The sequence below is a fragment of the Ciconia boyciana genome, chromosome 14 (assembly GCF_034638445.1).
Source record: "Ciconia boyciana chromosome 14, ASM3463844v1, whole genome shotgun sequence".
NCBI lineage: Eukaryota > Metazoa > Chordata > Aves > Ciconiiformes > Ciconiidae > Ciconia > Ciconia boyciana.
This window is the reverse complement of record NC_132947.1, coordinates 11,650,728-11,666,480: the sequence shown is the minus strand read 5'-3', so window position 1 is coordinate 11,666,480 and position 15,753 is coordinate 11,650,728. Positions and strand designations below refer to the sequence as shown.

Here is a 15,753-nt window from a genome sequence, read left to right as displayed (position 1 = left end):
GAATGAGGTTTACCTGTACAGTTCAGTTCCAGCTTCTTATATGCATTACTCATGCAGATATACATTTTTCCTCTAGAGACAAAGCATAAAAGCTTCCAGCCAGTTACACTTTGGGAGAACTTAAATGAAGGTCCTGTATATTAAGTGGATGAAAATCCTTTAAGCATCTCACTGAGAAGGAGATATCCAAATAGCACGCAGTTCAAGCATCCACTATGAGGAAAAGAAATATGTAAGGAGGTCAGAGGAAGAACTGGCAAAAAAAAGGCAAGAAAAAGGAATGAGGAAAAGCCCCAGGGAAGAGTCCCAGCTGAGCAGAGCAGACACCATGCAGGAGCAAATGTGTAAGTGATTCTATTAAAATGCTGGAAGGAAAACAAGAGGTAGGAGGGATGACTCAGCAGTGAGCTGAAGTGAGAGTATGATACAGCACAGAAGGAAGATTGAGACAGCAACACTAGCACACAAGTTGGACAGAAAGAAGGTAGGTGGTGCTGATGGACATGTGCTCCTGCCAGCTCAAGGAAGCAGTCAAGTAAGGTCAATACATTGCCAGTCTCAAGTATCAAGGAGCCTCTAGGGACTGAAATTCCTTTCCTAATGGGAAGAGCAAAGCATTAAGGCCAGGATGATGACAGCAACATGCTGTAGGAGAGGCCTAGAGAGCAGAACACAGTAATAACAGGTCCCAGCTACTCCTGTGAGGAGGGAGTATCCCAGTGGGACGCAACACAGTTATGAATGTTTTCAGGCCCATCAGTGACTCTTTGAAACCACTAGTCAGGAACACACATTGGAGAAGCAGCTTTTGATTTACAGCTACTCCGCCATACCTCAAAAGCTAGGTCTTGTGCTCTACAGGCACACAGACAGAGTGTGTTGACCAGCAGAAGACACTTGGTGCCAGTACTCCTGCAGGCGTACAAGGTCCATTACAAAAGGAGAACCACAGGAAGATTATGCCTTTTAAAAGGAAGTTAAAAATGGCTAGCTAGAAAAGAAAATCCATGTAGATGGTATGAGATTTGCTTAAAGCCATCCTCCCAGAGAGTCAGAAAGGATCAGGAGAGCCTGTTGGTTGGCAATTTGTTCATTTAATCCTATATGTCTCTTCCTGTCAGCTCTCAGGACTGCTGCCCCACCAGCATCACAAGCTTTAAACACTAATTACAGCAGCCTGACCTAAGTCCATCCCTCTACCTGCATGAAACAGAGAAAAAGTATTTGCTGTCTTTCTGAAAGGGAACTAACCCATGTTTAGGGGGTGGAAGCATCAGTTCTTTATTAGTGTCAGCTACAGGAACAAATAAAACTACAGAACCCAATAAATTCACTAAAAATGATGATTCATCAGCACTTGTCATTTCCTGGGCAACTGAACCAGGCTGGGTTCCACACTGCATTTCACAAGATGCTTTCAGTAGCAAGAAGAGAATTAATGTGGGTATTTTTTACAGGTGCAGGAAGAAGCAATTCTGCAAGGTTTACAATACACACAAAAAAATAGGATGGGGCATTGAAGACAAGCCAGGGTCACTGTACAGGCACAATTCCAAAAGCATGGTGGGATTGCTGCTGCTGTTCTTCAAAGGCAATGTTCTCAGGGCTCACTCTAAGTCCTGAAGTCTACAAAAAAAAAAAACAACCAAAGAACCCACATATGCAATTTTCAACTGCTAAAGGAACAATTTCATCCAGACAAGAATTCACCTGAACTTGGATTAACACAGTTTCCTTGCTATCACAAAAAAATATTATCTTCAAAGGGGTACGTGAAAGTCCAAACTGCTCGTTAATGGGTCTGTCCCACCCTCAGCAGCAGGGCCAGCTCTCCTGATCAAGCGCACCCAGGGCCACCAACATTTTTAGGTTATCTACTGACAAGGTTCTGCAAAAACCACTGGGAAATCTCAGGAAAGATTGTGCTGGTCCCCACTAGACTACAGAAAAGCAAGGTCCTTTTCTGTCTTCCTTCCTGGTTGCACAGTCATTGCCCTTGTGAACACAGAAAAACCACACAGAACGGTGTCTCTGCAGTACAATTAAGTCTGGAAAATGGACAATGTGATTTAAGAAGTGGAATATTACAGTCAAAGATACTTACATTGCTCATCAAGTCATACTTGCTCTGGACAAGAAACCCACTCCCCAGTTTCAGACTCAGAAACCAGAGACCCTGAGCACACCACGCACATGCCGACACTTGCAACAGCTCCCTGCACCTACCCGGGGTCACTGCAGGAACGCCACAGCACTGCTCTTGTGCGACGTCTCGGTAGCCTGGTGCGCTTGGAGAACAGCAACCGCTTCCTCGATCTTACGACAGAGAGCACAAGGGGAGAAGAAGTTGAGTTGCTCCAGCATAGGAGCACACTGCACAAGAAATGCAATATTCCAGGTCCTGTCCTCCGCACAGACCCACTTCCAAGAGGTAAAGGACTTAATAATCATCATAAAATCCAAGGCTGCTGCTTCTGCAGGAGGCTGCTCAGCTCGTAGATCTCTTCTGTCTCTTCCCTAGGAAGATGCTGGGGCATCTCTCCCTTTCTATAGGAGTCAGAACTGTCCAGAGAGAAATCAAACTTCTCCGTATGTGGAGCTGCCTGACACCACCCAGCAGAGCCCACGCTCCTTCAAAAAAATGTCAGTGAAAGGGTAAAGGTGAATCCTGCCTCCAAGGAGCAACAAGGCGATGCAGTCAATTCACTGCAACTGTTTTGACGGAAACCAATGCTAAATATTCACCAGGATTAAAGAGGAAACTGAAGAAATGCTTCAGAGAGGCAGCATTTATCTGGCTTCTATTCTCAGGAAAGAGCATTTCCCCCTCTCCTTCCAGGGAGTGACACCTGCCCTGCTTTTTCCCCCTCTCACTTCCCAGCCATCTCCAAACTACCCACGGAACTTGGCCCTTTTGCTGAAGGCAGGCAGGTGTTCAGGCACTGGGTGCAGTGCCATCTACCTGGGGCCCTTTCTGCTCATTTTTCTCTTAAAAAAAGCAGCTACTTGCTCTTCCTGCGACTATCGATGTCATTGGCCCATCTTCTGGGCCACGATCACCTTTCCTTGCAGCAGCAGGTGGTTAGCCCCTTGGGATGCTATTTGCTTGGGCACTGAGCGCCTCCTACCTTGGAGTGCAGGGAGTCAGGGGACTCCAGGAGCAGCAGCAGCTCGGAGTTGTCTATCTCCAGCAGCATCCCAGTGATCTTGCCGGCCAGCGAGGGATGCATCGCGTGGATCAGAGGGTAGAGGCGCTCACCTGCTCCAAACACCAGGGAGGACATCACCACTATGCAAGACCTCCAGCATTTTCAAACCCAGTGCAAGCCCTCCTGCCCTCCCAGCTCTGTCCTTTCAACTGAAAAGGGGTACGAGGATGGTGATGGAAAAAAAAAAAAAAAATCACTGCTCACAAGGAAACCTACTCCAGCAGGTCACAGCAACAGTGTTTGTAGGCAGGGAAGCTGCCGGGTGAAGCCGGACAGCAGCAGGCACCTGCCGTGGGAGCAGGGCAGTGGAACGGGGAGCACTGCCCGCCAGCCCACCAGCGTGCACGTGAAGGGGTCTGCTTCTGCAGGAGCAGCTTCCTCCCGGGGAGGGAAGAGCTGGTCCGCGACCTGCTGTGCTTTTGCCGGGCGGAGCAGGGCAGCCTCCCTGCAGCAGGGTGAGCGATCCTCTCCACGCCACAGGCGCTGGCCGCCCCACCAGCAGGATGCCAGACGGCACCCGAAGCCCAAGGACTGTGCGGCAGAGCTGACCCTAACCCCCACGGCCACCAAGCTGTTCATCAGCCCCTGAGAACGGCGATGCAGGATGGCTCAGAGTTCAGGGGAATCGCAAATGCCCTGGTGCGGCCTGGCAGCACGGGCATGATGGAGCTCTGCCGCTCCTGCAGAGCTTTGCCAGATGCTGTCTCACTGCCAGGCAGCCAATACAGACAGGGAGTGGTTTTGCTGCTTCCATACCCTTCCAACACAGCCTGAATTTTTTTTTTTTTTTAAAGCAGCATAATATTAGAGCAATCCCACAAAAGCTTACAGCTTCTCCTAGCAGCTAAGTTTTCCCTGGTGCATGCAAGCCCACATGCCCTCCCATGCATGCACAGCCCCACAGCTGGACCTACTCCAGCAGAGCAGCCGTGACACCCACCTATCATTTGCTTCTGCTCCTGAGGAGGGGCTGCTGCAAGCATGGATGCCGTCAGCGGCTCCTGCCCCTGGACATGCACAGCAGGTTCTCCCAGCTGGAGGAAGAAACCAGAGAAGAGCAGCAATCAAAGGCTGGAAGCGATGTGAGAGCTACCTGGCTTGGAGGAATGGTGCTGGTGGAGCATTTCACCTTTCCGAGATGCTGATGCAGGCTCTGGCATTGCCTGTTTGTATCCAAACGCCAGCTTCCAGGAAAGCCAGAGCCAGGCATCACAGCCGTGTGGCTACTGGATCCGTAGCCCCAGTTACCCCAGCAGCCCCCAGGAAAGGTTCCCATAGCACCAGTCAAACAGAGCCATGGGGCTGCCTGGGGTCAGCAGTCACGTTAGCCCAGAGCAGGACCAGGACTGATGCACGTTGTGGTGGCCATGCCGAAGCTGGGAGCCCGCAGGGTGGTTACCTGCGGGGCCACCACGGGCGGCACATGCCCCATCGGCTGGACATTCCTGATGGCCGAGGAGTACTTGTACTGCGGGGCACCCCGTGGCAGGGTGTTCGAGGAGGGCACCCGAGCGCTGACCGTCTGCGTCCCGATGTTGGCTGCAACGGGGATGGGAACATTTCTAAGGAGGAGCCCATTAAATGCATGCCTGCACTGGGGAGGCTGAAGCCACAAGGGCAGCGTGCTCAGCCAGAGGGCCCGAAAAATCCCCCCCATGGGCTCAAAGCAGCCCCCAGGTCAAAGGCAGCTTTCCCAGGACGGGCAGGGCACTGCCATCCTCCCTGCTCGGCTGGAGTTGCCTGGTTTTGTGCAGAGGGCAGGAGAGCTGGCAAGGGTACCTACGCCTCGTTGTCTCTCCTCCAGAAATGCCCGTCTGCATCAGCAGCTGGCGGACGGGCACAGCACCAAGGAGGGTGGGCTGCAAGAGCACATGCCCTCAGCTCACCCTGGCTCCCCTCCTGCAGGGAGGCGAGGGCAGAGAAACGAGGGGACAAGGGCAAAAGTAGAGGGGACAAACCAGAGACAGCCCTCCTGATCCCCCTGCTCGTTTCACTGATAAGACACTCAACACCGAAGACCACCTTGGGCTAAATCACATGAAGACGTGAGGGTTGTAGGTAGACACTGCCCCACCAGATGGTCCCATGTTTTGGGGGACCTCAGACCTTCACCCGCTCACCAGGTGGGCAACTTCCACCCTGGGCTACTTCTGCCTCTCCTCAAAGCCTGTCCATGGAGGACCCTCAGAGGGGGCTACGCTGCAAGCCCTGGCAAGCATCCTCCTCCTCCTCACTCACACGAAAGGCAGAGGGGTGATGGGACAGACACGAGGTTAAAGCACTCTTGGGGTGAGGAGTGCTCTGGGCACCGCGTGCAGGACAGCAGCTCGGTTACCACCCTGCCAGCCCTGCAGGAGCACAGCCATGTCATGCTGGCAAGGTGGAGGGGACACCCCAGGACACAGGGACAGCCCCAGCACAGGCACTGGGGATGCCAGCAAGGTCTGGTGCTTGGGCCATAGCTCCCAACACCTCTAACATGAGCGTGTTTTACTGGGGGCTTGGCCTGGGCAGCAGTTCAGCTAGAGCCGGTGAGAACCTCCACTTCTGCCCAAGAGGTCCTTTCCCAACTTCCACCTCAGTCTGAGTACTAAGCCTAGGGTGTCATGGCTGCATCATCATCTTTAATGAACGTATTCAAGGAGCAATGCCCAACAAGACCAATCTGCGTATGAGAGACCTGTCCCGTTACCTGAAAGACCACAACCTTCCCCAAAAGTTACACACTTATTTACTACAGACACTGCTCCAGTCCCATCACATCCAAGGGCACCATCCGGACTCCTCCACGGGCAATCCCACAAACCGATCCATCTTCAGAGGCAGACCCAAGCTCGCAGCGAGCACCCTCACCCACGCACAGCCACTATGGCGATGTCCGAGGCGGGTCCTTCCCCCACTCACCCACTCTCTGGGCCTGGGGGGGCACGCGGGGCACCTGGGTGGAAGCCTGTCTCATGGTGCTGATGTTGGACAGCAGGCGCCGGGGCGGCGCGGCGGCCCTCAGGATGGGGGTAGCTGCAGGATACGCTGCTGTAGAGATGGAGCACGATTAATAAAGCTTCTTGGCAGCAAAGGCATGGAAGGAGACATGGAGGGGAAGTGACCACAGCTGGGGAAACCTCAGGAGCACCTCACCTCTGGGGTCGACCCTAACCATCCCCCAGTGCCCATCACCATGACCCCTGCACCAAACCCCCACGCACTTCTCCAGGCAATGGCCCCCCCGTGATTACACGCTTTGTGCTGATTTTAGAGACCCTCAGTCCCTAACCGAGCCCAGCTCGCACCGAGAGCCCGCGGGGAGAGACAGGCTGACTCACGGGGAGGCCGGGAGGGCTGCGCACTCCAGCGAGTGGCAGGACGGACTGGGACAACTGGGCTGGGGCTGTAGAAGGTAGCTCTGGTTTGTGGCTAAGAAAGGAGAACATGTTATCCAAGGTGACTTGGGAGCTGAGCCAGATTTAACGCAGAGCATCTCAGCGGCCACCATGCACAGACAGGCGAGCCAAAACCATACTCTGCAGCATGCCGGAGCGCTTTGAAGATTGACCTCCAGTCCTGCTGCCTGCGTGTCCTCCAGCAGCTCCGCTTACCTCCTCCCCACGAGCTTTTGCTCCTCTGCAACCCTTCTCCCTCCCCTCCTTTCATCAGAGGACTCTTCCTCCATGCTCACACCCTCCCACCAAACTCCTCCTTGGTGACCTCTGAGGAGCAGTCGGTGGCTACTAAACCCCCAGCCCACTGCCTGGAGCACCTGCACCCCACCAGCGCTTTGGCAAGCCCTGCCGCTTATGCAGAAGCCCAGCGCCGATCCCACCGATCCCATGCCAGCGTGCGCTTGGGTCTGCACAAACCGAGATAGGCTCCTCAGCCCAACTGCCTCCCCGCTCCTCCAGCCCCGGGCAAATTCAGGTCCCCGTGCGAGGCTCCCATTCGGGAGCAGGGACTCACCTGGGGGATGGCGGGTAGGAAGTACCCCGGGGGGGGCTGGAAGGAGCCCAGGAGAGGGCCAGGCAGAGCCCTCATGGTGGCTAATCTCTGCATGTACTGGTTGGTGAGGATTGCTTTCCGCTCTTCTTTCCTTTGAGCGAGCGCGACGTAGAGAGGCTTGGTGCTGACGATCCGCCCGTTCATTTCCGTCACGGCCTTGGTAGCCTCTTCTGGGGAGGAAAAACATACAAACCCAAACCCTTTGCTGTGGCCACCCTCTGTCATCACCTAAAATTGGATTAGAACAAGACAGCTAAGTCCACAGATCGCTGCAGCACCCACAAAACACGGCGTGGCGGGGGGGCGCGTGGGACCCGCAGGCACCCCATTGCAGCCCCCACACCTAGGGTGGGACGGATGGGGCTGCGCCCACGGGGCTCCACGGAAAGGTTTCTCCGAGGAAGGGGAGGATTTGCTCAGGCAAGACCAGTAGGTTCGGGAAATGAAGATGGCAGAGTCTGGGCAAGCCCAAGATCTGCAGCCTGTGATCTTCCAAGGGGTCTGTGCCCCAGCCCCGCAGGGCCCACGGGCCAGCAACACTCTGGTGTTTAGTGCCGCAGGGGCCAGCAAGGGCTGGGGATCGGTGGGACACTGCGCCCTGCCCGAGGGCCAGGCAGCATCTGTCCCCAGCCCACGTTACAGGTGTCTGACCTTAAAGCCAGACCATCCCTCTACACCCATATGCACGGCCTTCAGGAGAAGCTTGACACCAGGCTTGGTGGCAAGACCGATACTTTTAATGTTTTTCTAAAGGGCCAAACACCAGCCTGTCAGCCAGGCAAACCCCACTCTCCCCAGAGTGAGGTGGCTTTTGGGTCATTTCCATTTCTATTAGTGTCACATTGGTTCCGAACCGCAGAGCAGCTGTGCAATATTCAGAATGGTGTGGCTTTAAGGTCCCATACCCTGCACCTCACCAGGGCTAGGGTAACTCAGCAAAGCTACAACATATTTGCTGAATCAATAAGCTCCTCAGGACAGCGTGGTAGGTATGAGTGGCATGTCCTTCACACTTGGCTTGCGATACAAGCCATCAGCAGGGAACCATAGCTCAACAGGATGATAATCCCGACCCATTTCCAAGGGCTGAGTGCACCGTCCAGCTGACCCCAGGAGCCCCAGCGACAGCCCCGGTCCCTCACCTTGGCACTGGTGATGGTGCCGTAGGGAGAGAACTCCTTCCTCAGCCTCTCGTCATCTATCCCATCGTCCAGGTTCTTCACGTACAGGTTGACCCCCTGCAAACAAGCAGAAAAGCAGCTTGGCCTCTGGGCTCCAAAGTTTACAGCAGCTTTTCAAGCTGGATGCCTGTTTCACCCGCAGCTCAGCCAGCAGGTGGGACATCGCACAAACGCGTCCTCTCCAGAGCTGCTGCGGGACCAGTGATATGGAGAGGAGCCAGGACCACGCATGTGCTCCACTCATAGGCGAGACACCCTGAGTGAAGAGGATTGCTATGAAGCTGCTCCAAAACCTCAGGAAGCCACCTCATTTCCAGACTAATATTTTAATATCTGGAAGAGAGCAGACCTGTTTGTTCACCTGTCAAGATCATCCTGGGTTTCGATCTCTCTCCTCTTTCCTGATACTGCTTCCCAGGACATTACCAGGCAGTGACTGGACCCCTGTGTGGGTCATTAATTGCAGAAGGGACCCAGGACACTGATCTGCTCTGGAGAGCCCTGTGCTGTCCCCAAGCCGAGATGTCCCAGGATGCCCCGGTGTGGACCTGCAGGACGGCGCACCCCGCTCTCCCCTTACCTGGTACCTGCTCACTCGCTCCTGCTTGATCTGCTCAAATTTCCGCTTCAGCTCGCTCTGGCGCTCCAGCCGCTTCTGGGCTCGGCCCACGTACAACATCCGCCCGTTGATCTCCTTCCCGTTCATGTCGGCCACCGCCTGCCAGCGGAGGGAAGGGCTCTGAGCGCCATGGGAAGCTGACAGCCACAGCCCTGCTCTCCACCCACCGTGAGCAGAGACTCCCGGGCAAGGAAGCAGCTCTGCTCCCCTTTGCCAGGTCCTGCCCATCCAGGCAGCCCTGCCAGTGCCAGCGCCCAGGCAGGCACGGAGCCGGTGAGGTTCCCCCTCCGAGGAGAGGTGGGAACATCAGCAGGGGACAAGCTCGGGGCTGAGACAGCAGATGGGCAGCGAGGAGCCTCTTGCCTTTTGGGCTTCTTCGTGCTTCTCGAAGTTGACAAATCCGAAGCCCTTCGAGCGGCCGGTGTTGTCCATCATGACTTTGACACTTAGCGTCTTTCCTGCAAGAGGAGAGGAAAGTATCGGTCTGAAGAAGGGTGCCCAGCGAGGGGGTGCCGCCGGCACACAGCACCACGCTCAGGAGCCACGACGAGATGCCAGTCCAGCGAGGAGACCAGACGGCTGTGGCAGCACGGAAGAGCCAAACAGGAGGACAGACAGCGGGATCCCCGCTGCAAGGCAGGAATGGGAGGCTGCGCGTGTCGGTGAGGGCAATCCCTCCCACCCTGGATGCTGCTCTCATCGCTGTTGGCTTTTCAGTTTCTCCAGCCAGCGCACCGAGTTCCTTTGGCCAGAAGTTCTCATCTCCTTTACGTATGAACACATGTATTGGGTTCGTATGAAGGGTGTTCACAAATTACCTGCACTAATATTGGCTAAGCATGGACAGTATGGCCCGTGGGTTGGCACAACACTAAAACCCGTCCCAAGAGGCATTCTCCAGTAATGGACTAAACTGAAAAGCCTTTTTTGCTTTAAGTTCAGACTCAGCATCTCTTATTCCCAGGGCTCCTATAAACAGACAGCAGGCTGGTTTCAAGACAATTTAAAAAACTAACAAAACAAAAAACCCCTGCTTTTGTTACCCAAGCAAGTAAAAAACTTCTTTTTTTCAGGAGAGCACCTAATACAAGTTATACTCCATCTTAGCAGGAAAGCACACGTAATGTCCTGATGATTTCAGCCACTGTGGTCCTCTGGTGAGGTGGAGTTTAAGCAAGTCAGATCCCATCGAGAGAACGGGCTCGGTATTTCAATCAAGCCCTCTCTCCAGCTTTCTTTGCAGTTGCCCAAACTCCAGTTTATCAGACATGAGGATACTTTGCTTCAACAAAGCGAACTTCAACTCACCAAACTTGGAGAATATTTCCCGCAGTCTGTCATCATCCATGTCATCCCCAAAGTTTTTGATGTAGACATTGGTGAACTCCATCGCCCTAGCCCCAAACTCTGCCTCGCGCTCCTTGCGGGATTTGAAATGGCCAACAAACCTGCAGGAAGCAAGGAAAGGGACATGAAACCCTCCACGTCCCCTGCAGAGGGAAGATGGACACAGGCACATCTGTCTCGGTACAGGCCAAGGGAGACCCCGTCACCTCAGGCCATGCTTTGCTCGCCTGTAAACCCACCCCGTGTTTCACATCCACCAACTTCAGCATGTCCCACCCGGGTGTTCCCCTACCCAGACCCCACTTGGCACTACTGAAATGGGGAGAGCGGTAACAGAGGGTGCAGGCCCATGCTGAGGGTGTCACCCCAGGGGACCCCAAAAGACCCCAAGGGATGCCACCAAGTGCCAGCTCTCTTCCTCCAAGGTATCCCCAAGCCCTTTGGGCAGCCGCTTGCCTCTGCGGAGACAGGGATGTAGAGAATAAGGTGACGCAATGTAAGTGGAGAGCTGAAGAACAACAAAACCCCTTCCTGCCCAGATTATCTGATGCCGACAGCCAGGATCGAGGACCAGCCCTGCTTTGTGGGCACTCATTACACCGCCTCAGCAACAAAACACAGCCCGGGGTTGGACTTCTTCCCCACGGCCAGGAACAGCTCCAAACCACTATCACACTTCCACCAGCATCGACCACGAGTGACTCACTGCCGCGGAGAGCAGCGGAGCCGCCGTGCCCAGCAGGGAGGGAATGGGAAGCGGGGAGAAAACAGAGAGCAGCAGGAGGTGGCAGCCCAAGCAGGGCAGGTGTTTGCTCCCCAGCGTGCACCAAGGCAAGGGAGGAGCAGAGCCAAGCGCAGAGCTGAGGAGACACTCTCCTCTGCAGCACTTACACCTTCCGGTCGTTGAGCAACATCCCATTCATGGTCTCGATGGCCCGAGTCGCTGCCTCGTGAGTCTCAAAGTGAACAAAGCCATAGCCACGGGATCCATTTTCATCACAAACCACCTACAAACGCAGAGCAAGGAGAGCAGGGGTAGGGGGGAGGGGAAAAAAAAAAGAAAAAAAGGAGGGGGGAAAAAAAAAAAAGAGAGACAGACACTGGTTTTCTCCAGGCTTGCACACAAGCAAGTCGCAGGAAAGCCCACCCTCATTTTCCAGGGGCATTTACCCTCCCTGACATCCAGCTCCCACAAGAGCTGAGCTGCACTGGGGTGCTGGCAGCAGGTCAGGGAGCCAGGCAAGAGCTCTGCCCCGGGCCAGATGCCCTGCTGGGGCCAAGGGTGCCCTCCAGCACCCGGGGCATCATATAAAGCACAAGAGCTTGTGGCTTACTGAGACCCGAGTGCCACTGGTGCACGGAGCTCAGACAGGACAGCAGACAACATCTCTGTGCAGGGACTGGGAAGAAGGGGGGCATGCGGGTGGAAACCCCCCATTCCCAAGAGAAACACAGTGGGGCCTTTTGGCTTCAAAGCAGGTGGGAATTTAGAGGAAACTTTGTAGGAAGCAGAACAAGAAAGTGAATTTCACCTGGCTGGAGCACGCTGCCAAGAATGTGGGAAAGCTCTGCAGCAAGCCCTTTCCTGCAGGGCCCACAGGTGTGCGTACCTTGCACGACAGGATGTTTCCGAAGGCGGAGAACGTGTCGTACAGGGCTTTGTTATCAATGGAGTCGTCCAGGTTCTTGATAAAGATGTTTCCAACGCCCGACTTCCGGAGCCCGGGGTCCCGCTGGGACCACATGATGCGGATGGGACGGCCTTTGATCACTTCAAAGTTCATGGTGTCCAGGGCTCGCTCAGCTGGCAAAGAAGCAAAGACAGGGGGAGAGAGGAGAGTACCACACAGATCCCCTTCACATCGTACAGCAGCTGAGACGGGCGCAGGAATCAGGGATGCTGTTGGACAGGGGCTTGTTAACCTAAATGAGCCAGGCAGCTCTGCCTCCCAGGGCAGCAGGGCCAGGCAGGGGCTGCTCTCCTCTCCTCCCCACCAGCCACACCACTCCTTCCTTCTTAATTTTTTTCCCCCCTCTCCAAAGCATGTCTGACTCCCACGGGATCATTCATTTCATGCAAGCTCCAGTTTGGCAGATGCCCAACTCGTGTACCCAGGAAGGATTTTGGTCTCCAGGGCAACTAACCCAACACCTTCCCATCACCGCTGCCTCGCTCCAGCACGAAACGCCTGTTGGGTACCACGCCATGCAGTGCTGTACCACTGCAATCCCTGCCAGGAGAGGGGCCTCGCTTCACACCGCAAGCCAGTGGGCAGCTGGCTGCCCCGGGGAAGGGCAGAAGGGGTTTTGGTGCCCTTCTCCATCAGCTCATGGGGGGAGGCAACTCTTGCAAGTCACCTTCCTCCCCCGCAAGCCCAAAGCCCAGCTGCCGCATCCTCTCCCAGTCCCTAAGAAGAGATGGGAGTGGGATGGGTCACCCCATTGGGACTGGGATTAGTTACAACCAAAACCCAACAGTAGCAGAAGAATATTGCTGAGCCGTAACAGCTGAGGCATCCACTCAAACAACTGCTCCCCCCTTTTCCACTGCCTGCCCATCCTTCTCTTGCACACCCCGAGTCCCCGTTGCAAGGCAGGTCCTCAGGGCTGCGTTACAGGGAGCGTACCGTCCACAGGCTGCTGGAAGTTTATGTAGGCATAGCCCAGTGATCGGCGCGTGGCAACGTCCCGACAGACTCGGATGGACATGATGGGCCCAGCGGGTGAGAACTTCTCGTAGAGCATGGCTTCAGTCACATCCGGGTGGAGGTCTCCCACGTAGAGAGAGGCTAACGGATAGCCAGGGCCGCTAGCATTCATGGTCAACCACAAAGCTCAGCTGCAGAGGAAGACAGACCCAAGGCTGCAGGACACAGGTTTCGGATTGCATACAGCAACCACGGACGCGCGCTGGGGCTGGCCCCACCACAGCCGTGCAAGCCGTGCCCTTCTCACCAGCAGCGGTAGGACCAGGAACGCCCCAAGGATGCTGCAGTTCCCAAATTTTTCAGGGACATTTCAATGTTGGTGCAAAAGCCAAGCCAGGGCGATCTGCACATCACAGCCCTCGCACGCACCCAGGGAGAGGCCAGAGGGACACAACACACCACACACACCAATTTGCTCCTTTCAACACTCAAAACCCAAGAGAAATAAAACAGAGTTTAATTCCTCAGAAGGTAAAACAGCCCTTCTCCACCACAGACTTCCATTTTAATTCCTCCAGCCGGCTGCTCAGCCAGAGCAAACCCGAGGAGCGCAGGTTTGCTTTGATGCACGGCGCTGCCCTGCCAGGGGAGCAGCTTCCCACGAGCAGCCCTGCAGCCTGCAGCGCTGCAGCCAGCGCTCCCAGCAACCGCCTCCATCTCTAACAAGGCAAACACAGGTTTTTAGCCAGCCCTTCCCAATTTCTCAGCTTGCTGACGAGGCCCCCAAAGCAGGAAAATTGATGCTCAGTCTCTCAGGGGTTTTTGTTGGGTATAAAGTTGTGTGTGAAGATGACGGTCACTGCTTGAGACCCCCCCAGGTACTGCCCAGGAAAACAGAGATGCAGCTCCTGCCCTAAAAGCTTGTAAGCCCATCTTTGAGACTCTTAAAGCTCAAAAGACCCGAGACACTTGTTAAGATACCCTATGGATGCCCAAAATAAATGCACCCACAGAGGAGAGGTGCATTAAGCAATCTCTCAGTCAAAGGCAAGCCACCGCCGAGGGGAGAACACGGAAGAGCCGTGCATCAGCTGCGTGAGACAGCCCCGCTCCTCCTGCACCCAAGATGCTCCTCCCGAGGCCCTCACAGCAACGCCGACAGCAAAATAAGTACAGGCTGACAGAGCAAACACAGCGTCCTCTGCAGCTGGCGGGGCGAAGAGCCAGGGAAGGGAGCTCAGGAAGGAGAGGACCAAGCCAGCGCGGTGAGGACCAAGCAGGGACCCGGCGCAGGGCGAGGCGCGGAGCGGAGCGGCCCCACCACGGCGGCAGGAGCCGCTCGCCCGGCAGCGGCGCGGGGCCGAGCACACGCAGCCGGCGACGGGCCAGAGCCGGGCCGGAGCCGCAGAGCAGCCAGCCGCTCGCCCTGCCCGGCCCGGCCCCGCTCCGCTCCGCTCCGCCGGCGGGGACCACCGGCCGCCCCCGCTCCGCGCCCGGCGACCGAGACCCCGGGAGAAACCGCCCTCGCCGGCCCGGAGCCGGGCGGCGGGACCCCGGCCCCGCACTCACGCCGAGCGCTCCGGCGGGCTCGGCTGGGCTCGCAGCGCAGCTCAGCACCGCTCCGGCCGCGGCTGCCGGCACCGCCCGCCTCTTCCCGCGGCGGCGCCGGGGGCGGGACGGGGCCGGGCCCTCCCCGCCCTCCGCCAGCTGCCGCCCGGCCCGGCCCGGCCCCGCCCCGCCCCGAGCGGCGCCCGGCGCGGCGGCATCCCCCGCCGGCAGGGCCGGGCCGGGCCGGGCCGGGCCGCCGTAGCCCCGCGCCCCGCCGAGCGAAGGGGTTTGGGCAGAGAGCCAGCGCTTGCACCGCCCGATTTCTGCAAGCGGCAGCTCGGGCAGCTGCCCGCCCGCCCGCCTCGTGTCCTTTCCGACGAACGGAAGGGTAACGGTGCTGCGCTTTGCCCTTGAGCGCGGACAGCACTTGCTAACGCTGCGTGTCCCACCCACATATTTTTAGGAAATCACCTGCAAGTTCTGGGAGGTAATTCCCCGAAGTTACGAAATCCAGGCAGGAGCCGGTAAGGTACACACAGCTCGGTACAAACCCCTCATCGTTAGACACTCACGCAAACGCCCTCAACACCCAACGGAGACCCGCGGGATACAGAACCTGGCCTCTGCCATCACCTTTTGTCTGGATGACACACGAGTGTTGCAAGGTCACCTTCATGCACAGACATCACAGCCCAGCTGTGCTGGGCGTACTGGTACGTGTACGAGAGGTGATGAGTTGTCATTAAACAACTCGCTGTGCAGCTGAAACGCTGATGAAAAAGCACAGGAGCCTCGGGCAGCGGGCAGGGCAGCTCCACCAGCAGCTTCCCCAACAGGGCTGTGTTTGCAGGGCTGTGCTGGGCCCGAGCCACCACCATCTCCGTGTTTCAGCCAGACCCGTTCCCCATGGCCACGCTCCCGCTGCTTCCACACTTTTAAGCTGGGAAGCTAGTGCAGCAGGACAAGTGTCTCACATTGACTTCAGCTGAACAGGTCTGCTGGATTTCACGAAAAAAGGCGGTTCCTCTGCTGCCACGGAGTCCTTGAACGCTGCTCAGGAGCCATGCCAGCCTGCTCCAGGCAGCCCACGCCATGCAGCACCATGGTCCCACACCTTAAAGCAAAACCAAGCGTGGTTGCTCGGCTCCACCCCATCCCGTACTCTCGGAAGGGTCAGCTGCAGTGCAGATGAGAAGTCTTAACTTCCC

At 56.4% G+C, this 15,753-nt stretch overlaps 1 protein-coding gene across 3 annotated transcripts; it reads right to left on the bottom strand.

Annotated features, from left to right (window-relative positions):
- Nucleotides 1–1,359: 1,359 nt before the first annotated feature.
- Nucleotides 1,360–14,633, bottom strand: PABPC1L (poly(A) binding protein cytoplasmic 1 like). 3 transcript variants are annotated; one of them, XM_072879021.1, is made up of 16 exons: nt 14,567–14,633; nt 12,977–13,188; nt 11,960–12,153; nt 11,241–11,356; nt 10,311–10,450; nt 9,366–9,460; nt 8,964–9,101; nt 8,345–8,440; nt 7,164–7,430; nt 6,533–6,623; nt 6,114–6,239; nt 4,609–4,748; nt 4,150–4,243; nt 3,129–3,259; nt 2,227–2,316; nt 1,360–1,626 (listed from the first exon to the last, which is right to left on the bottom strand). In XM_072879021.1, the coding sequence occupies exons 2-15, from the start codon at nt 13,167–13,169 to the stop codon at nt 2,233–2,235; spliced, it is 1,905 nt and encodes a 634-aa protein (XP_072735122.1). In that variant the 5' UTR covers nt 13,170–13,188; nt 14,567–14,633; the 3' UTR covers nt 1,360–1,626; nt 2,227–2,232. The 3 variants fall into 3 exon arrangements, with proteins under 3 accessions (XP_072735122.1, XP_072735120.1, XP_072735121.1); XM_072879019.1 differs by lacking the exons at nt 1,360–1,626; nt 2,227–2,316; nt 3,129–3,259; ... (1 more) ...; nt 4,609–4,748; nt 6,533–6,623 and having other exon boundaries at nt 5,822–6,242; XM_072879020.1 differs by lacking the exons at nt 1,360–1,626; nt 2,227–2,316; nt 3,129–3,259; ... (2 more) ...; nt 6,533–6,623; nt 14,567–14,633 and having other exon boundaries at nt 5,822–6,242; nt 12,977–13,371.
- Between the last annotated feature and the right edge of the window lie 1,120 nt (nt 14,634–15,753).